The 22279-nt window shown below is 39.4% G+C and overlaps 1 protein-coding gene across 1 annotated transcript in view; it reads left to right on the forward strand.

The window, feature by feature from the left end:
- Nucleotides 1-6: 6 nt before the first annotated feature.
- The window catches only part of LOC104468990 (neuron navigator 2-like), a gene marked incomplete at its 3' end in the record, with an annotated part of 29289 nt that continues 7016 nt past the window's right edge, over nucleotides 7-22279 (forward strand). Inside the window, exons 1-12 of the mRNA XM_010083301.1 lie at nucleotides 7-91; nucleotides 2130-2318; nucleotides 7714-7766; nucleotides 9633-9656; nucleotides 9776-9850; nucleotides 12982-13065; nucleotides 13663-13774; nucleotides 14272-14417; nucleotides 17036-17208; nucleotides 19884-20037; nucleotides 20570-20729; nucleotides 21430-21530. Of these exons, the coding sequence (XP_010081603.1) occupies nucleotides 2153-2318; nucleotides 7714-7766; nucleotides 9633-9656; nucleotides 9776-9850; nucleotides 12982-13065; nucleotides 13663-13774; nucleotides 14272-14417; nucleotides 17036-17208; nucleotides 19884-20037; nucleotides 20570-20729; nucleotides 21430-21530 (1248 nt within the window). The remainder of the gene's footprint in view (nucleotides 92-2129; nucleotides 2319-7713; nucleotides 7767-9632; nucleotides 9657-9775; nucleotides 9851-12981; nucleotides 13066-13662; nucleotides 13775-14271; nucleotides 14418-17035; nucleotides 17209-19883; nucleotides 20038-20569; nucleotides 20730-21429; nucleotides 21531-22279) is intronic.

Consider the following 22279-nt stretch of genomic DNA (forward strand, 5'->3'; position numbering starts at 1 on the left):
GGACTTCAGGATACTGCTGGCAATTCTCCGTTTTCATCTGGATCCAGCGTAACATCACCCTCTGGAACCAGATTTAACTTCTCACAGCTTGGTGAATAATTATCTGTTTGGATAATCATAGTAATACATTGTGTGTCTTGAAAATAGCATGTTACACAATGTAATTTTCTTTCAGCAGCTTTGAGTCCCACATTCAACCTCAGGAAGCACTTTCACTGAAATGAGTGTGACTAATTAGCATTATTATCTCCTATGCCCAAAGGTGGCATACTTGCAGTAACTCTTTGAAAATACTTTTCTGGGAGTAATAAGATGTGTTAATATAAATAGGGAGCTATTCAGTAGAGCTGTTTGATAATCTCACACATTAGTGTGACTTAAAGGACGTAAGATGTTGCCTACCTGTTTAGTAATATTGCTTTAAAATCTAGACATATTACTTACTATCCGTGCTGGTCTCATCAGCTAAGTGTATTTTATCTTTGTACGCATCTTTCAGGTGCCTTGTTGAAAAATTGCACAAAGCTTAGTCTGAAATAATATATAAAAGTCAGAAGAATATTAAGTCAGAAAAAAAGCTGTTCCTTCACTTAATTACCTTGATAAAAGTAAACAGTTTTTAAATGAAGGAAACAATGGAAGTTGCTTGAGAGGCTCCATAAAGCATTGCAAGATTTTAGTTGACTGTATCAGCAGTTGAAATAACCTAATTTAAAGTGCAAATAGTGCTTGTCTCTGGTGTGCTGAGTAAGTATTACTTACAATTTGTTTAGGTATGTAAGTCAATCCTAACGGTATGTGTTGTCTTTACGTTAAGTGACATTTGGAAAACACTATGTCAAACAGTCATTTTCTGTTTCTTTTTGACTTTCAGAAGCTGCTTCATCTTTTCTGGGATGATAAAGAAATAATATGCGAGATATTTAAGCCTATAATTATGACCTTCTTGTGCGAATTTGCAGCAGCTTACACAGTCGCTTGTTTCTAGTGCAGATTAAATAAACAGCTTTAAATAAACCAACACTTAACTAAATTTCAGCTGAATATACACACAGTGTAATTGCGTTGCCAACAGCTAACAAACTGTCGTGAAAGTTCAAGGAAGTACCTTAATGGTAAAAAAAAAAAAAAAAAAGTCCTAGGCCCATAAAGTTAGCTCTTTATGGAGAATATTGAAGATTATTTACATTAATAAGCTTCAAAAGCTATTTGGCCACAAGTAATTAACAAAAAAAAAAATTCTCTGTTCTTAAGAGCTTCAAGATACTGGAGTCAAGAGAGGCCACTTTGTTTCATTTAATGGCAAATGTCGATATGAAAGTTGAGCACCTTTAAACTAAATTATTGTGCTGTCTACAATAGTCTGTGTCAGTTGACGGTGTATATAGAAACAGGCAGTGGTAGCACACCAAAAGGAACCTGCCAGCTGAACAGCAGTTTGGTTTTTCTCTTTTTTCTCCACAATTCAACTAGTTCTTAGTAAATAACAGATATAATTTTAGCACAAAGGTTCTTTAAAAAATGTGAAACTAGGGTAGACATTTTGTACTCTAAACACTGGCTGGGAGAGCATTGGCTTTGGAAGCAAAATTGGTATTTTATAAATCTTACAACCTCATAGTGGAAAAAAAACAGTTCTGAAATATACAACTGTTAAGAAGCTAAAGCTCTTAAAAGTTGTGTCTTAAATACGTAAAAAGATGTCATTTTCTCAGAACTTGAAAGCTTGAGAGTTCATACAGCCTGTTCTATATAGGCAAAATACTAGTTTAAATTCCTTCAGGCATTTAGTCCTTTTTGAGGAAGGACTGTTCCAAATTAAATGAGAGTTAATTAGTTCATGCCTACAAGGTGTTTGTGAGTTGACTGAGCTTGTCTGTAGAAGCATAGACATATCACCCAGTGTTTCAGGTGACCTTATTTACTTGAGTTTTCTTATTCACTATCTTGATTTTCATACCTCTTATTTGAATTCATTGACTTTAGAAAAATAACGAAGCCTGGAGAGGATGAAATCAAAAATTTGTGTCTCAAAGGAAAAAAAAAAAGCTTTTTGGTAGTTGCACAAAAATTAGGTATGAAAATTTGTGGTCACGCAAATAAATTGGTGTTTATTCTTCACTTTATAGCAAGCCCAACCACTGCGGCCCAGATGAGCCTGTCAAATCCAACCATGCTACGGACCCACAGCCTTTCCAATGCAGATGGTCCCTATGACCCCTACAGTGACACACGCTTCAGGAACAGCTCCATGTCCCTGGACGAGAAAAGCAGAACAATGAGCCGCTCTGGCTCTTTCCGGGATGGCTTTGAAGAAGGTCAGTAGAGCAGGTGATGGTGCTAGAAATGATGGAAGATGAGATACTCACATAAACCAAGTATAAATTTGGTGCTTTTCAGCTCAGCATAAGGGTCGTTTCAGAGCGTGGTTCTCTCTGCATGGAGCTCTCAGTGTTAGGTGAAACTTCAGTCCTGGTCATCATTGTCCTGGTCATCATTCAGTGACCCTTCTGGCCGAACATAGGAAAGAATGTAAATGTTGTAACTAGACCATCACTGTTCAATAAATTGTTTAAACACATCCTGAGCTTCATTTTTAGTGACCTCAAAGTTACTCTTGATCATGCTTAGAGTTAGCATATTGAAGGGTTTCCTTGAATAGGACTATTCTCCTGAACCTGGGCCTCCACACTTCTGTTTGTGGTATAAATCATTGATATCAGCCAGACTGTTGTTTCTATCCCAGTTACTCCTTCCAGTATTTAATCTGTAATCAAATTGTCTGTATTTTTTATTTCTGCTGAATGTCCTGGCTTGGTATCACAGAGCTTCCACAGAAGGGACCTGAGTAGTTCTTCAAAACATCTAGGCTCTCTTTAATTCCTTGTCATTTTTTTTCAAATATGTAATCATACCTGATAAAAGAAGCACATGTAAATATAAGAAGAAGTCATTTACCTATAAATAAATATTTAGCTTGGTTGCTACTGATGAAGCAACCTTATGGCCGTAGCAGGAGTAGCTGTGAGCAGACATTAAAACCCTCAAGCGTTGCACTTTGAGAAGTCAAGCGTGGGCTGAGCTCAAAAAAAAGGTCATAGGAAGCTCTTTCAGCATTAGCTCTTTGAGTCTTTAATCTCCTTTCTGGCAAAGCTTGGGAGCTTCCTTGGCTTCAGCACTACAGGTCACACAAGCTTTTGATAGCGTGCTTCCTCCACTGGTAAGGAGTTGCACTTACTCAGCGATACTATTACCAGTGCCCTGTTGCTGCTGCTCCCCTAGAGCCAGGCACATGTGGGAGCCACCCTTAAGTGCTTGTAGGGGCCTTTAGGAGCCCCAAGGCGCCTTCCTGGCGATACTGGTTATTCTGTCCATTTCCTGCCATTGGAAGGGGTGGAAAATGCATATTGGATATGGCTCCGGAAAGACTCAGGGCTAATTCATTATTGAATTTAGCCAATCCAACTCCATTACATGTAATTGTATTTTAGAGGCTCATGGGTGAGGATCTTCATTCGGGGTTGAAAATTATAAGAATAACGCTGTAGGGCTGAAAACTGTGTTGTTGCAGGAATTAACCTTTGTTTGTTCCATGCTCTCAGAAAGCTAGATGATCATGAACAGTCAAGGATTGTGAGATACTTAGGCAGTTGAATTCCATTCCAGGATGAAGAGTCTTGCTCTTACCTTAATATAATCTGTGAGGAATTTAAATTACTGCATCTTTCATATACTTAGAGGATTTACAGAAAGAGATACTACAGCAAAAATTATGCAGGTTTTATTGAAGACATCCTCAAAAAAATTGTAACCTCAGTCTTTTAGTCTTTTAAGTGTGCTTAAGATTGCAGCAAATCTATTTTGGCATGTTGGAGGTTAAACTGTCTCTTACAATTCAGAAATTCTCATCCAGGAGAGAGGCTAGTTGGAAGAATATTTAATAAGTATTACATGTTTGAGGACGAATCGTTTTTAAAAAAGGAAAGGAAAAGAGAGGAGTTAGGTGCAACGTTCTGCAAAGTGCTTTTCATTCGTTTAAAAATATATATATATGTGAAGTCCAAGAAAATCTTACCAAGTTATGGACTTGAAAGCAGTGGGAAAAGATGACTTTTGTGTATGAGGAAGGAATTTGACCCTACAGTGGACATGGTGAAGAAGCCTCTTTCAGATTTTCCTGAATTTTTGGCACCTGAAGGATAATAAAGTTTTACCAGATGGGATGAATGTTTAGGTGCAGACTCCGTATTTTTTGTCTTCTTTTGTCTTCAGCAGGCAGGGATAGCCTGCTTATTCGCTCCTGCTTATTTCTCAGGGAGTCACAAGTTGTAACTGAGCAAGTGGTTCTGAATGTGGCGTGTATGTTGTCCTGTGCTTTCAAAACAGTGGATCTAATTCATCTTCACAGACGGAGAGAACAGATCAAAAAGTACGAATACGTCATTCACCTCCACCTTGAAAGAAGAGATCAACAAGTATCACAGAAATTAAATTTGTGATTAATGGACAAATTAACTTTATACAGTCAGCCAGTGTCGATGAAGCATAAAGCCAGGTCTTAAATACAAGCTTACCAACGTACTTCTTAATTATTTATTAGCACATAAGATTACAAGACATTCGTTTCTTATTATCTTCAGCAGGGCTAGGATTTATTCTTAAAAGCCTTTTTTTCTTTTGTCTCCACAGCGGGAAGTACAGTCATGTTCTCTCCCAGTCAGCCTTGCAGTACCTAACTCTTGATAGGAGGGGTTTCAGGACTGGGGAGGTGCCAGCAAGAACAGCCTCCAAAGTACCTAGAAATTCAGGGAAAAAACACAGCCTAAAACTTCAGTGGTCTCTTGGCTGTCCAGTTTCCCCATTCCCCTGGCCATCAGCCTTCCCCCAGGGCTGTGCTGCTCCTGGCTCCACCCTGATACCTCAACCTCCGAGAGAGGAATTAAATTCATTGTCATCGGAATATAAATTTTTATTCCTATTTGTGCTGCTGACTCCCAGTGCTTTTTACTACTCTTTGGACAGTTGATCATGGCTAGGTCGTTTATTTTCTAACATTAAAAATGATTCATGCTTGTATATGCATTTATAGCACTTTAAATAATAGCTCCAAAACAATTTGGGTTTGTAGCCTGCGTGCAGATGCATGTTAACTGCAAAAAACAGGAATTGCATCCAGAGCGTAACTGCCTTCAGGCTCCTAATTAAATAGCCTTAAAGTAGCCATCTGCAGATACTTTAAAAAGAAATTGCACAAAAATATTAACTCCTTAGTTGTCTTTGACAAATTATATACACATTCAAGCGATGCAGTGGTGATGTTTTACAAGGCAGGAGTATGACTCCCAGAGTTACATGTTCTTTCCTTTTTTACAGTTTTCTTTCCTCCTTTAAAGTCCCAATATGATCTTAAAAGTTCCAGTTGATACTAACTCAAAAATGTGTCCCAATCCATTGAAAGGAGATCTGTTTCTTCTCTGGACGGTTGATATGATTGCTTTCTTGAAGACATCTCTATTCTGTTAGTAAAAGCTGCACAAAGGAACAGTAGAGAGAGGCAGACTAGAAAATACTATTATCTTAACTGAGCCCTTGTGCAGTATTTCCTGCACTTGGGGCTTTCTATCTTAGAAAGGTCATCCTAAGGGCAAAATGCAGGTAAAAAGAAAAGTGACACAGATCTCTTAAGTGCATAACATCTGCGGTATGAAGAGAGTTCAAATAGATTAGGAATCCTCAGCTTGGAAAAATGATATCTGAAGGAAGGTGATAATACAGAATTTAGTGCGTTACAACGAGGGTGGTTATCCATTGCTTCTTGTATGGCAACGGTGTGGAGACACTCAAGGAACTTATTGACTGACTCAGCAGCGGGTCTGAAACAACTGCAAAGAATTACCTTTCTAAACCCAAGGAGAGATTTTTGTTACAGACAAAATGTGTCAGTGGATTCAGAAGTAGTTAAGCAAGTTAATGGTAGAGAGGTCACAACAACTATCAAAAGTAATGGTCTGACTGCAGTTTCCATCTCAGGAATTTCCATCTCTGCTGATTCCCAGCAGAAGCAAAGGTCTACCTGGGGAAAAATCATAGAATCATTAAGGTTGGAAAAGAGCTCAAGGATCATCAAGTCCAACCGTCAACCCACACCACCTAACTCACTAAACCATGTCCCTAAGCACCACATCAAATCGCTGGGTATCTGCCTCCTTCTTGCATTCCTTCCCCTAAACATGCTCTGCGGTCACAGCCAGAGATGGAGCACGCGATTAGACAGACCCTGGGTCTGATTTACGCTGGTTATTTTTATGTTCTTAATGCAGTACAGTCCTTACCATCTAGCTATAAAGATCGTTTTAATTGAAAATGTGATTAACCAGAAAAAACAAATGGGTGTGAGGTTTTTTTTTCACTTTCTTGTGGGTTTTGTAAATTGTCTTAAATTCCTCCAGAAGCCAGCTAAGACTTTGTTTACTTCTCTTTCCAGCCTTGCTTTAGGATATAATGTCACTGGGAAAGCAGAACCCGTTTATTATGAATGTAGGAGAATTGCAGTAGGTAATTACAGCAAAAATGGCAGCTTTTATAAACTTTTTTTTTGGCCGGAGGATTTAGATGAAAGACAAAGTGATTTAACACAATTTCATATGATTTGTGTGAACTTATCTGAAGTTTGAATGAAAATTTCAGTTAAATGTATTTTGTTTCTAAAAATAAAAGAAAAGGGAAGGTAATTTTGCATGTTTCTCTAATAGCTTCAGGTAGTTTTTTGAATAGCATAATCAAAAATAAAATGATGATGTAGGTACACCCTAACACTGGGGTGATGGTAACAACCTTGAGAATCAATGTATATGTATATATATTTTACTGAATGTGTATTTAAATGCAAAAACTTCCTGAAGCAGATTCTTTTCCAGAAAAGGTTTTGCAGCCATTTTTTCACTTTGTTAATTTTTTTATGAGAGAATGAATTTGCCTTGTTAAAGAACTGTCATTTATTTAAAGAAAGACCGGAAAAACCCTTCAGGGATAAAAGGAATGTTGAGCTCGTTGACACCTGTAATACTGCTCCCTTCTAGCAGCAGAAGGAAGATAGAGCTGCATTCAGAGCCCCGAAATTAGATGATGGTTTCTGCCCTGGGTGCTTCACATCTCCTGAAGAATTTGATTACATCCCAGAGCTGAGTATTGTGGTCTTCTCAGGCTGTCTCCATCTTGGTCTGCTGCGTAAAGAAAACATATATTCCCCTTCCCAATCTCATCTGAAACTGAAGATGGAGCACTTAGATTTATTTTTGTAATTTTTCCTGCATTTCAATTAATTTGTTGCTTTTTTTTTTATCCTGAGTAAGTCCTTTTACAAAAGTCTTTAAGATAAAGCTGCCCAGAGAAATATTTATTTCTGAACAAATCTTCATCAAAACTTTTATTTTTAATCTTCTTGGCCACACCTCATTCCCCCCCCCCAAGAAAAAGTATTATTAAATTGTTAAAACAGCTTTCCCAAATCAAAGTTTATGGATTGTATTACGTGGCTATGCATTCTTCAAACTATACATTCTTGGTGCACTAATATGATTATGTTTATGATGGGTGGTGAAATTTGTGAAGGTGTTTCTTCAGTAGGCTGGTAGTTGGCAGTGGATGATCTATGAGGATTCCACTATGTGGTTACTGTATTTATATTCAGTCTGTTTCTTTTCTTTCCTTTAGTGCATGGTTCTTCTCTCTCTTTGGTGTCCAGTACGTCATCTATTTATTCAACAGTGAGTATAATGAAATGAAAAATTTGGGTTTACTAATCAAAATTATTGAATTGACTGGTCTTGTTTTCCCAATTGCTTTTGTGATTCAAGGAGGAGGGGAAAAAACAACACTTTTCTTTTGATTGTGTTCTGCTAGCCACAAATCTACGATCTGCAAAAGAGATTTAGGTCCAGAAAGATTTCTTTGGATATTTAGCAGTATCCTCATTAAATACAGATGTTAATGGTCTAAAAGCAGCAATTTCTTTTTTTGAGTCGATGTTTTACAACTATGATAAATAGGTTTTGCTACAAAGGACCTCAGCAGATCTGAGGAGATTTGAACTTTATTACCTAAAGCACCCCAAAATGTGCTGAATAAAGTAGTTCCAGCCTTGTATTAATGATTTGCCTCTGAAGTTTGAATACATGTTTAATGCACAGATTTTAATAATTCTAAAGAAGCTATTTGTTCACTATGCCAGTAATATTTTCTCCAAAAATACATATTCGTTTAGGTTATCTGATCCTAAAATAAGGCTCACTGGAGTTTGAAAATACAGGGGTTTTTAAATGTGTGTTGCATTTGCTGATTTTCTTCTAACAGCCTCATGAAGGATTTTCCATTTAAACATGTACTATGGAAAACCTTGTTCATATCCAATCGAGCCAAACTACAGGTGGATCGTGTGTTCCTGGCATGCCATGGTCACATTTTTGGGGGTTTCTTATATCACAACCCTTTTAAAAAGCAGTGGATAATAATTACTTCAGTAAGATGTGTTAATTGAACAAGATCTTTAATTTCAAATTGTTATGCAAGGATGATGCAGGTTCACACTTCCCACACATCCGCGGCTGAAACAAGCATCTGTGGTACAAGAGTACGTGGAAGGATTTATTCTTGGAAGATCATGTAGAACTGTCTTTGAAGCCTGTCCAGCCAGAATGCTGTGATTTGGTGTTTTTTCACACTATTAGGAAGTTACATGTGTAACGTGGCCTTAAGACCTTGATAATAAATTGAAAATACTGCCTTCCATTAGTGACCGTGCCTCAGGCAAGGTCCGTATGGGACAGATAATGGATTGGAAAGATGGAAAACAGACCTTTTCCTCTGGGCTGTTGTTTCTAAGCACGAGAGCCACAAGGAGAGTTCTCAGCAGCTGCTGTCTCAGCTTCTGGTTCATGTCCTTGCTGCCCAAGCACGAGTGGCTCTTAATAGTGTGGTTTGATGGGTATCATTTTTGTGGTGGCTGGTAGTGGACATGTTTACATAAGGACAGCGGAGCGTGTAACTTCTACCATAGGCTTCTCTTTAGCTGGTAACTTTGGTTAGAAACAAGCCATCATAGCCACAATGTTATCATGCAGACCGCAGTGGATGGTCAGTACATCCCCTTTGCATCCAAGTGGGAGTGATGGAATTTTTTTTTTTTTTTTTTTGTATCACTTTGGAATGCAAAACCAGTGATGTCCATCCTGTGGAGAGCTGAGCATGGGAGATGGGAATTGCCTAGGAACAGCCGTGTTCTGTGACAGTCCTGGCTCCTCAGAGCCTCATGCCGTCCTCTGTGCACGGAGCCAGGACGTCACCCTTCCACGGTTCAGGCTTGGAGGTGCACTGGTTGGCAGGTTGGGAAGTGGAGCCCAAATTCCTTCCTGCAGGAAGAAGTACTGTACAATCAGCCTGTTTTCTTTTTCCTGAGGAGTAAATAAATTAGTAGATTATTTTAGATGGAGTATGGGTGTGGGAAATCCAAAATAAGGAATTCACATCATAATTTTTGAAACGCAAAAAAAAAAAAATTTGAAAAATGTTATGAATTTGTCAGGCTGGTTTTGTTGTAATATCCTCATGTATTTTCCTCTGTTTTTATTTTATAGCCTGAAGAGAAGTGCCAGTCAGAGGTAAGCACACATTGTGTTTGACAGGCATAAATGTTCTGACAAGACACTCTGCGTTTTGTGTCTTGCTATTTTATTTCTCCGTATTATGGTGCAGTAAATTGTTCTCTTAAAATATATAGATTCGCAAGCTACGAAGAGAGTTGGATGCATCCCAAGAAAAAGTGTCAGCTCTGACAACTCAGTTGACTGCCAATGTGAGTACAACTCGGAGAAAAGACACTAACAGGGAATGCATTTAATGCACTAGTTGCCATCCCAGTTTTTCTAAGTGACCAAAAGATTTCACGTGTCTAACGTTAGGTTCACATTAACTATGTGTTTAAAAAAACAACTACATACATGTGGGACATTTCCAACAGTAACATCCTCTGTCCTACTGAATTGTCTTATGCCTGTCTTTAAATACTGAATCGTAATATTAATTGGCTTTATATATATTTAAACCATCTTCAGTGTTTGAGACAATGATTGAAGGTGGTGTCTGTTTCTATAGTGTCTTGTTTTGTCCTTTGGGTGGGATGAGATACAGATGAAGGGTATAATCAGGATGAATAAAAATTGGTGGAAACATGGATTGAAATGCATTATATTTGCTATTGCATAAAGATGTGGGCTAATGGCACAATAGGTAACCGTGACTTAAGGGGCTCTGAGAACTAATTTACAGCTACAGAGTGGACACACCTGACTTCTACCAGTGTGGGAAATACTTCTTGTTTCCTCTGAGGAATTTGATGAGTAAGTAATGTAAAACACTTGGGGGAAAAAAAATATTTGGAAGCCAGGAGGTGTTGAGGCAACACTATGTATGACCCTGAGCAAGTTTATTTGTGTGTTCTGCGCAATAGTCACAGATAGCAGAAATCTGCAAAACAGAAGCTTGCTAGGAAAATAAGCGATTCTAGAGTAAATAAGCTACAGATGAATAGTCATCAAATCAGATCACACTGACATCCGAGTTTGTGGGAATGAATAAACAGCAGAACACATGCTACTGAAGAGGACGTTCCTGTCCATCAGCTCTCTGAATAGGTGGACACAAAATGCGGCACAGTAAAGGACAGCTTTCATCTGAGCAGCAACACTGATCACAAGAAGGATTCAAGGGGAAAATCTACTGGGTGTTCGCTGCAGGCACCATCCGCCTTGCAAAATGGAAAAGGAAAACCAAGAACACAGTTCACACAGAAGTCAAATGGAAGGGCTTTGGCTGCATGTAACCACTCAGTCACTTTCCCTAGAGCAAAAAAAAAAAAAATTAAAAATTTTCCAAAAATTAAATCTTATATTTGCCTTTCAAACACAAAGAGGACTGGATACATGAGTTGGTTTTCATCCGGAAGCTCCTTTTACATGTGAGAAAGGAGAACCAGATTCTCTAGCATACTTTTTTTTTATCACGCTGTTAAATAACCCAGCTTGTGTCCTCCAAAGGACTGGTCAGCTGTGCAACTCATCCAGCTTTGGGTTAGCTTGGTTGTGCTCTTCTTCGTACGGTGTTCGGCTTCAGTAGCCTGTCTCCAAGAGCAGTGTGTACCACACGTTACCCTGTGCCCGCCCCAGCTTCCTTTAATGTGCCCAAGAATTCCTGTGTGGTTACTGCTACTATCTTTGCAGAGAATAGTTTTTAACAGGCACTGCTGCTGTACTTTTTTTTTTGTTTGAAGTTCATTTGGTTTTTTGGAGAGGGGGGTGTGTTGTGTTTTTTTCTGAAAAAAGCATCATTTATATAATACTCCATTTTTGCTTCATTCACTTTACTAAAACTTTGGGGGGGTTTATTCATGCTATTTGAACTTCCTAGACTTGGACCTGTCCCTTATTTGTCCATGAATCAGCTGCAGACTGCTGCAGAGATGTTGCTAGAACTGTGTCCAGCTGCCTCTTTTCAGAGAACATACTCTTTTTCCATGTAAAAGGCCAGGTCTGGTCCCAAAAAACATTAAGACTAATAAATGCTGTTTGTTAAGACACTCCTTTATGTACATTTCCTTTACACAAGTTGTTTTTTTTTTTTTTCATGCTTTTAACTTGGGCAATTTAAATTTATCTCATTATTTAATTTATTAATTTTTTTCCTGAATTTTCCTGCAGCTGCAGCTTTTGATGCTCCTCAGGCCATCAATGGCAAGAATTTTGAAAAGGATTTGCTCTAACTAGGGAGGGAAGATAACTATTTTCTGTAGCTCACTCAACAATTTCCAACAACTTTTTGTTAAGGTTGAGGAAAAAGAATGAAGGGTTCCCATTATTAATCTGTGTGTCCCACTTGCCCATTTATTTTTTTGCTTTTGCAAAATATTGCTGAGGATTCCTGAATATCAGTTTTGTTGTTCCCTATTCATCCTCCCAACAGAAACTTTGCAGTCTGTGTTTTTAAAATAAATATTTAGATTTTCAAACGTGTAACGTGAGGGTTTAAATTACTTTTTGCTATTTTCTCACAGTCTCAGCTCTGCTTATTTTCATAGGGGCTGATGGGAATGAGAGATGCACATCCCCCTGTTATTGTACTGCTCGTGTTTGTTTTCATTGCGAATGTGAGAACAGTTATTTAGGGTAAGTCAGCTGTGTGCTGATGATGAATAAGTCTGGAATAGCTCCGTGAAAGGTTTTGCTATTCTGTATATATTTAGGTGAGAGAATGTCCTTTTCCGCTTGGAAAAAAAAATTGCAAAATTTTACTTGTCATTGTGTGTATAGAATTCTTTTTAATAGAGAAGTGAAGTATTATTTGCCACGGCTAGTGTAGATGATGGTGGCTAATGGGACACATATTGAACTACGCCGGTGTTCAGTTGCATGTGCCACTTTGCTGCTCTGTTAGCGTGTCTGAGATAACTGTCTTGGCGGTTGAAATCATGGTGTCAAGGACATGGATGTAGCAGCTGACTGAGGAACCACCTCAGGAAGTCTCCTACCAGTGTGCCAAGTCACAGTGTTCCTCCTCCATCGGTGTTTTCTGAAGCGGTTGGTACCAGCGGCTGCCGAGCAGGACAGGGTTTAGAGCCTCCTGCCTCATTTCATAGCATGCTCCTCGTGGCAGTCGGACATGAAAGGGCTGTCGTTTTCTAAACTCTTGAAATTGTTCTGTTACCTTTGCCATTTCTGATTTTCCACAATTATATTGTTCATGGTAATTTGTTTGCAAACATTTTCACAACATACGCTCTACTCATTTGACCTTTTCTACTCAGTGGTGTTCTCTCCATATCATTTGCACCACAAACAATGCCGTGTAGGAGGTGGTCCGTTTAAATATCTGCAGAAATAGTCTTGTTCTGGGGGGAGAGAACAAACTGCTTCTCTGTGGTTTAACTTTCAGGCTCACCTGGTGGCAGCATTTGAGCAGAGCCTGGGGAATATGACGATCAGACTGCAGAGCCTGACAATGACAGCGGAACAAAAGGCAAGCTTGAAAAGTATTTGGGGAAGTCTTAACTTCCGTTTGCAGCATTGCTGCTTGTGCTCCTACTGTAGTTGTGGGGGGAAAAAAAAAAAATCACATATGCCATTTGCCTTAGTTTTCCTCCGTTGTAGTGATGGAGTAAAATGTAATAAGGACTTCGTATTAAATATTTGTTTTCCACACTGGCATATTGTGTTAATTGGTCAGGTTATTCCTATAAATTGTTGCTTTGGACACAAGTCTTCAGTATTGCATATTCTGCAACAAATTCACACGTGTATTTTCAAGAGAAACACCAAGAAAAATCCTTGCAAGACAGGCAGTATTGGATTTTTGGACAGCGTACTTGAGTACACACATTATTTCTGTATCACAGAGCATGTACGTTCGTTTGTATCATACCAACCAAGCTATTTTGCAGCCTATTGAGTGCGTGCTTCCCCAGGTATACCAAGCCTCATTTTCATCAACTTGTACATATATATATTCCATAAATTCTCCACCAATTAGCAGTGCTCAGTTTAAAATTGGGCTCCTTTGGAGCCGACAGATACCCTCTGCGTTTTCTGATGTATCACCATATTTTTCTTATTCCAGGACTCAGAACTGAATGAGTTAAGGAAGACCATTGAGCTGCTGAAGAAGCAAAACGCTGCTGCCCAGGCTGCCATCAACGGAGTCATCAACACACCTGAGCTCAACTGCAAAGGTGAGAAGCAAGCACTACTTTCAGCGACTGTGCAGTGCTCATGGGACTTTAATCCTCTTGGTAATATCTGATGTAACCATCAGAGATCAGCCTTGCCTCATGGCCATGCTCTAGTTGGCAGTTTTGCCATCGTGGGGATTTGAAATGGTTATCCATGTAAATAGGGCAGTCAATTCTACAGAAGTAAATTGATGTGTTAAACACATGGGAAAGTGTTTTAACAAACCTTTTCCACCTTCAGCATGAGCTCACTGCATTTTCTATAAGCATTTATTAACTCACCCATCTAGACCCTGATGTGAAGCAGCAGGGAGCAGAGATCCCCATCTCAGAGCTGGCAGGCTCTTGGCTTGATGTTCTTTGGTGTTTCCAGTAATTCCCAATAGAAAGTCTGAGCATAGTCCTGTCTTATCTCACTTCTCTTACTTATCCCAGTAATTTGCACTTATATCAAATTTCTTACGTAATTTTGACTCCCCCCCTGCATTCATATTCAGGACCCGGAGCTGCTCAACCCGCGGACCTGCGGATCCGAAGGCAGCACTCTTCGGATAGCGTCTCCAGTATTAACAGTGCTACCAGTCACTCCAGTGTGGGAAGCAACATTGAGAGTGATTCAAAGAAAAAGAAGAGGAAGAACTGGGTGAGTGTGTTTTAACATGAGGTTTATATAAAATTGTCCGAACACGCACGGTGAAATCTATCTGCTCAGCTCCTCCTTCCTCCCCTCGTGCAACGGGTCAGCACAAGGACTACCCGCTGTTTAAATCCTGTGTAAACTCACTTTTGAAGGCTTAATTGAGTCGTAAGTAATGTATATGCTTGTCTTGACTCTGCCTAGGATTGAATTTTAGCTTAACAACCAAAAGGCCAGCCTTAAATTAGAAATAGCTGTCAAAGATCAGTTCTGTCTAAAAGTAATATGGTGTCCAACCCCTTAGGGAAAACTCCATGTCTGTCATTAAAGTAAAACAAATCAACAATGAGAGATCATTAGTACTTTTTTTTTTTCCCTTCCTTTTTGTCTCGTAGGGCTTTGTTATGTTGAACACTTTAAGAACTTTAAAATGTTCTCTAAAACACTTCTTTAAAAGTGTTGAAGCACTTTAAAATGTTAAACACTGTAAGAACTCTGTTTTCAATATTGCAGTGGAGTTCTACGACAAAAAAATCACCAATTTTTAAAAATTTATTGTAGTGGACATGTAATTTGCAAGATTTTGCAATACTTAACCTTTCATTTCCCATTTTTCCTTCTTTGCTCATCATGTACTGTGTACAAGGTACCCTGTACTGGAGGAAAGGTACATTGTATTAAACTCCATTTTCAATTAGACCATAACTGTCTTAGTGACCTAGTCTGATTGTAGTTTGGACTCAAGTCCCTAGATCCTTTATTGTAGCCAGTAAAGCAATCCACCCCTTCCTTCCCACTGAATTTAAATCTCCCTGGATCTTTTGGGTGTACAGATACGTCTGTGTAGCTACAAAATGTGGTTTGAGCTGCTGAAAGCTTGATTTGTATTTGCACGATATCCTCTCAGAAATGTTTATGAAACTCCGGAACTGTAAGAAACAGCTTCCTGAGCAGATTCTTGGTTTTATTTCGGTCTTATCCCAGTGGCTTCATTTTGATATCTTGCCAGCTCCTTCATAACAACAGTATTTCCACCTGCCCCTTAAATAATTGGTTGAATGGAAACAATGTCACCTCCAAATCCATCTTGTGCTGGGTTATACGTTAGCTACAGGCAAAGTAGATTGCTGTAGCTTTTAAATTGCTAGTGACTCTTAATTTGTGATACAAACCTTTTGTAATAATTGAGCCTTAGTTAGGATAAACACTTTTAAATTTTTGCTTTATCTTCTATTCTTTGTTATTGTTACCTAGTAGATACTATCCTACATCAGCCTACACTTCTCATTCATCAGATGACTATTTTTCAAGAAGGTTAAGGAAACATCTCCTTATTATAAAGAGAAATAAATAGGAGTTTAATGAAGTAGAAGAAACAGGACAGTATTTCTATATAAGTTGAGTGTGATTCGCACATTGTTTATTCCACGAATACTGAGGACGTTCTCAGCCAAGATCTTTTTGTTATATATAGAAACAACTCAGCTGTCCATTCAGGGCTGAAACACCAGATTTTCAACATTTCTACCATAGGAGTATTTGTCTGGTTTAAAAATAACTTTGGGCTCCCGTTAAGCCAGCCTGTTTACAACATGTAATTTGCGATAGTGTTAAACGGTGTTCAGAGTATCCTGAACTGGAAGGCGCCCATGAGGATCGTCAAGTCCAAACCCTGACTCCAGACAGGAAAACCTAGATGTTAAACCATATATCTAAGAGCATTGTCCAAGTGCTTCTTGAACACTAACTGTTGAACTGCTTGGGATAACAGTTTAATCATGTGAATATTCATTCTTTTTGTTTGGGAAATGGCAGTTCCATTAAAAAAGGGGGGTTTTAGTTGCAGGTAGGTGGAGAAGATTCAGTATTTTCACTGAAAATAAGCCTAACTAAGCTGTTCCTGCAAGGAAAAAACAAAATATTAACTTGGCTGTTAGCCAAAACATTCTGTTTGAGCCAAGGAGAAAATAAAATTTAAATAGTTAAAAGATTTGGGTCTGGTGTGTCCCTTAAGTAATGCAAAAATGACCATGTGTTGTTTGAAACACCTGGTTTTGGAAAATACAGGGTTCCGGTTCTAAAGTAACTGTTGGTCTTTGTTGATTATTGGTCACGTTTGTCTTAGAAACCCAAAGCTTTCCTTATCACTGGCTTTATCTGTTAAAACATGTCTTTTTTTCCTTCCCCCACTTCTTTTTGCTTGCTCTTCTTCCGGCAGGTCAATGAGGTAAGGAAGACGTACTTTAAACTCTGCAATACAACGCTAACCCATCCATTCACATGACTAACCATTTCAGCATCATTAACCTTGTCTGAGCCACGGTACATTATAGCTGCAAGTCGCTACAACGTCACTATAAAGCTTGTTGCACTGAACAGAATTTGCCATAAAAGTTATCTTAAAAATAGGAAGCATTCATATCCAGTCCTATTGACCTTATTAATCTCATAAAATAGTTAATGAAAAAAAGCTTTTTAAATTTTTTTTTTTACCCATATTAAAATATACGTGAGTATGGCTGTATCGTTTGGAGTATTTGCATGTTGGAGTTTTTACCCTGTGGCTTTTTTTGCCTGGTTTCATTCTTAATGATGTGCCTACTCTTGCGGTCTTGTTTTTTCAGTTACGCAGCTCCTTCAAGCAAGCTTTTGGTAAAAAGAAATCTCCCAAGTCAGCATCTTCTCATTCAGATATTGAGGAGATGACTGATTCTTCTTTACCTTCTTCACCGAAGCTGCCACACCATAACACTACTGTTTCAACACCATTGCTGAGAGCTTCCCATTCCAACTCTCTGTAAGTGATTTTTTTTTTTTTTAATTTTTAAATAGAAAATGGAGTGGAAGGCATTTTGCTGCATAGGTAGAGGTAAAGAGAAATATCAAGCTTTGGAGAAATCCAATGTTTTCCATGCGAGCTTTACAGGACATCTGTAAGCAAGCAGAGGCGAAATGTACCCTACACCATCCTGTCCCCTCTGATTCCTCTGTCCAAGAACCTGCAGATCTGTATAAGCACTGCAAGAGTCTGACAGCTGTTCACCATGAGGCCACAGCAGAAGACACCATGGCCCAGACAGGATTGTCCTGTAGGTCAGGGCTGGTCTGTTGCCACTGATCAGTCCGTTTCTTAAGCATCACTTACCTTGTCTCCAAGAGGGGGGCTGTGTTTTGCATGAAATCCTTAACTCTGTCATAGTGGCAAAAGAATTATCACATTTCCAGCTACTGCCTATTTGGAATGTTCTGTAGTCCAGGGAGATTGCAGGCAGAGGACTGAGAAGTTGAATTTATGTATCTTTAGTTCCCTTAATATATAAGCTGACTCCCAACCCAGTAAGTTTGCAATAGTGTCCAGGAAGCCAGAAATCATTGCATCATTACTGTAGTGTAACTTAATATTTCATTGGGGTGCTCTCTCAGTAGAACATATTGAGTATGAAGAGTATTTATAACCAGGGTTAGCCTGGAGTGCAGAATTAATTGGATCTCTTGCTGTTAATGGCACAAGCCAGGCCAAGTCTGGGATTTTGTTTTCTCTGTTTGCTAAAGACAGTACATATTGTACTGATCTGCAGTGATGAGTTCCCAATTAAGTTGACAAATTCAGATAAAGGTAAGGATTTACTGGCAATCAAACAGCATGGTTCAGTGATACAGCTGAACTCATCTAAAGCTTGTGCCTGATGGATGGAGCTGATCCGCTCCTGTTTTTGCGTGTGCTTCCCCACCCACCCATGCACGGTCCTTCCCTCGCACTGGCTCTGCTACTTCTCAGGCAGCTCCATTGAGCTGATGCAACATGCGCAATTATGTGAAAAATAATTTGACAGAATCAGGAATAGGTCTTCCCCAGGTTGCTGGATTGGCTCAGCTCAGTGGTGTGATCAGACTCTGATGAGAGGACATCATCAGGGGACGTGACAGCAGCACAGCCGGGAGCAGGCTGGGGAAGAGGAGTGAGAAACAAACGTGCTCCTTTGGGTAGTAGTGAGACATTGTATTGGGTCATCGGTGGGACCAAACCGTATCCTTCTGCCTGTGTTTATATGAGAGTGAGATGTAGGCTCTAAAGTCTGCTCTGCTGCTTAACTCATTTTATGTGTGTTGGAAGGTCATAGGTAATGTTGAGGCTTCATTTTGGCCACCTGTGAAATCAAGTTAAATAATTGTCTTACTGCACTGTTTTGAATCTAACTCACATTTTAGAATGTGCTTGGGAAACTTTGTAAAACAGATTTTATGTTAATTCTATTGGTTGCTTCGTCACTTAAGATAAATGAATACAGAAAGTTGCAAGAGGCAGTATTGTGAAACATATAATTACCAGACAGCTGTATGACCTTGTAGATGTCATGCAAAGCTTCCAGCCTGATTTCAGATCAAATGCATTTGAGTAAGTACCCAAACTCGAAGTTTTACCTGTCACTTGTTTTCACATGAAGACGTAAAAACAGTAGCAATAGTTTCCAGCCATATAATAGCGATGAAATGTTGGTAGCAGGAGATAATCCCCATGAATAATTTTTAAAGATTCTCCAGTCTCCTGAGCCTGACTTGGTGGGTTTCTGGTGACTACAGCAAATTGTGCTTTAGAAATCTGAGGCCAGAAAATTGTCAAATGATGATCCCATCTATCATCAGTCAAAATGCTGTGTGCCTATGTCTCATCTTGACGTGAAAGCCAAAAGGCCAAACATGAGAAAGGAGTAAATATGGGAACTGAGGGAAGGATAGAGCACAAGTAAAACTTGTGTGTTTTGGCTTATTGGCTTTTTGGTGGGGAAAACATCTCTCATTAACGTGATTGAGGGAGAGGTATTTTAAATGAAATCTCCTTCAAAGCATGCAGCTGTGTAGTTGATCCTTGTATAGATACACTTATGAATGTGCTGAAATGTTACTCGCCCAGAATCTTTTTTTGTGGAAGGAGGGAAGGAAAAAGCCACCAAAAATTTTTTAAGCATGAGTGCTTTAAAGCAAGCAGGAATTTATCACGCTCGAATAGGCGTAGAGTTCCAAAGCCCTCCAGAACAGTTCAGGGAAACCCAGCTGTGCACACCTGGTGAGCTTTAAATCTGTCTGTAAACTCATCAATCTCCAACCAACTGCTGTCACTGCCTGCACCCCCTTCATTTATTCAGATTTTGGCTTTAGAAGTTTTCCTTTATGGCAACTGCCATGAAAAAAATGAGGACTGTCCAATAGTAGGTGGCTTCCAGAATTCTGTTTTATATGCTGATTAAAGAAAAATAACCCTCAGACATATTTATTTCGCTAGTCTCTAATGTTTCCATGACCTATTTAATACCTGATTTATGGTATCACTAATCCAATAAGCCAAAACTGTTGCCTGCTTTCTGCAGAGTAAAAGGGTTTTATTCCTCCTTTACTAATAAATGCTGGAGAAAAGCACTGTTTGAAAAGTGACAAGTGGGTCTCATTCGATGTCTGTTTTTCTGTCTTCTCCAGGATTTCTGAATGCACTGACAGCGAAGCTGAGACAGTCATGCAGTTACGCAATGAGCTGAGAGACAAAGAGATGAAGCTGACTGATATTCGTCTAGAAGCCCTTAGCTCTGCTCATCAGCTTGACCAGCTTCGGGAGGCGATGAACAGAATGCAGGTAAGAAGTAACCACCCCAAATACCGCAGTCTGCATTGATGTGTTAAAGATTGGCCAACCTGCCACACAGCAAAGATCTGAGAGAAGGTACATTTGAAGTTTTCCAATGCTTACTAAAAGTTGTGTGTAGCTTTGGACCAGTGTTAAACCTTGTACCATCATGTAAAGTCAGCTTGAACACGTGAGTTCTGCTGCCCTCAGCTCTGCAGCTGTAACTGTTTCAACCCTAGAAACCTATGGGGAGATCATTTTGCTGTCAGCAACCTCTTAAAATGTTCCCCTGCTCTCTGCCGTAAAGTAGCTGCGTTTCAATGTTTATTGAATTCCCACATATTTGTTTTCTAAGATACTTTGAAAAGTTTCATGGAAGGGATGTTGTGATAATTAAAATCATTAATTTATTAAAATAAATTTAAATATTATGAAAATGGAATTTCTGCTAAACTAGTGCTTATTCTTAAGTTAGTTATGTTGCTCTCTGTTAAGTGTATGTTTTCACTGGGCCTTCTGACTCCTGACTTGTCTTTTCAAGAGTGAGATTGAAAAATTAAAAGCAGAAAATGATCGGCTGAAATCTGAAAACCACGGCAGCTGTAGCAGGGCTCAGTCTCAGGGTTCCATTTCATCCTCTCCAAGACATTCGGTGGGTCTCTCTCAACACAGTTTGAACCTCACGGAGTCAACCAGTCTCGGTGAGTTTAATGAGAAAGGTGGTGGGCAGGTTTTATCCTGCACTTGGAAGATTTGGTTTGGTTAGCCATGGAAAAATGAAAGCGTGAAAATTATTAACAGTTGAGGTGTGGAAATATGTCAGGAGCTGTTTCATCCTCTCCAAGACATTCGGTGGGTCTCTCTCAACACAGTTTGAACCTCACGGAGTCAACCAGTCTCGGTGAGTTTAATGAGAAAGGTGGTGGGCAGGTTTTATCCTGCACTTGGAAGATTTGGTTTGGTTAGCCATGGAAAAATGAAAGCGTGAAAATTATTAACAGTTGAGGTGTGGAAATATGTCAGGAGCTGGCATAAAGCCTTCTTTTAAAATGTCATCATAGGTCTGCTACGCCCTAGATCAGAGGGGTCCAATTATGACCTCAGCTGCGAAGAGTCATGTTTAAAGCTGTTTAATATGGTGTACATTGGCCAGGGGATATCTCGTAGGAAGGAAAATACAGAGTAACTGACCAGTCATAATTTTCAATGACCTTCACTTTTTAAGAGTGATCCTGATATTTGGTAGGGAAGTGAGGAACCCTGGTTCTCATGTCTTACCTCTGGGCACATGAAGCCCAGATGTGTCATGTTTGACTGCAGTAGGTGTGTTGGCATAGACCAGAATAGTTTTCATTGTTATTAAGACACAACTGTGAAGCTGTTGATGTTTCCTGTTCACAGACATGCTGTTGGATGACACTGGAGATGGCTCTGCCCGGAAAGAAGGAGGCAGGCATGTCAAAATAGTTGTCAACTTTCAGGATGAAATGAAATGGAAGGAGGTGAGTTGTGTTTTGTGCCCAGCCTTGAAATATAAGTGACTTTGGAATGTGCCAGGGAACTTAAATCCAATTTGCTTTGGAGGCTCTTATTTGCAAATAATTTTTTTTTTTTAATTTTCTTTGCATAATAGTTCATTGGTGTGTCAGCAGTGATAGCCAAGGTACTCAGCACCCTCCCACTTCCTTGGAACTGCTGAGAGACAACACTGCCAGCTCGGGTTGTCTCATGGGACTCGCCCGCAATAGCCTTTTATTTCACAGTTTCTTGGTGCCATCAGTACGATGGCCAGGGACCATGTCGGTGACACAGGATTGCTAGACTAGACCACGTGTCAGCAGCGTAGGTGGCAATGTCACAGTTTAAGCCTTTCAGTAGTGTCTCTGAAAACCAGGCCCTCTCTTGGCGTCAGGAAGGTTAGCAGACTGATCTGTACCTTGAAATAGCATCTGTTTAAGACTGAGGTCTTAAAAGCTGTACAAAGCTCTCAGGCCTATCTGTTAAACTTCAATAAAATTCTAACTAATAATGAAGATGATCCAATGTGTTGATAGAATGTGCACCGAAATGCCAGAAGCACCGATACTCTGGAAGCACTTAATGGATCCAAGCTGGGAGATACCTATAGCTTATCATTCTAGTTCACGTTGTCCTCTCTGGTACCAGTATCCCATTTTGAATGACATCTTTCAGATGTTCTCTATTCGCAAGTAACTGAGAGAATCTTAAATCAAAAAGAAAATTATCAACT

This window comes from Pterocles gutturalis, unplaced genomic scaffold, assembly GCF_000699245.1.
Source record: "Pterocles gutturalis isolate BGI_N339 unplaced genomic scaffold, ASM69924v1 scaffold31795, whole genome shotgun sequence".
NCBI classification, from domain to species: Eukaryota; Metazoa; Chordata; class Aves; order Pterocliformes; family Pteroclidae; genus Pterocles; species Pterocles gutturalis.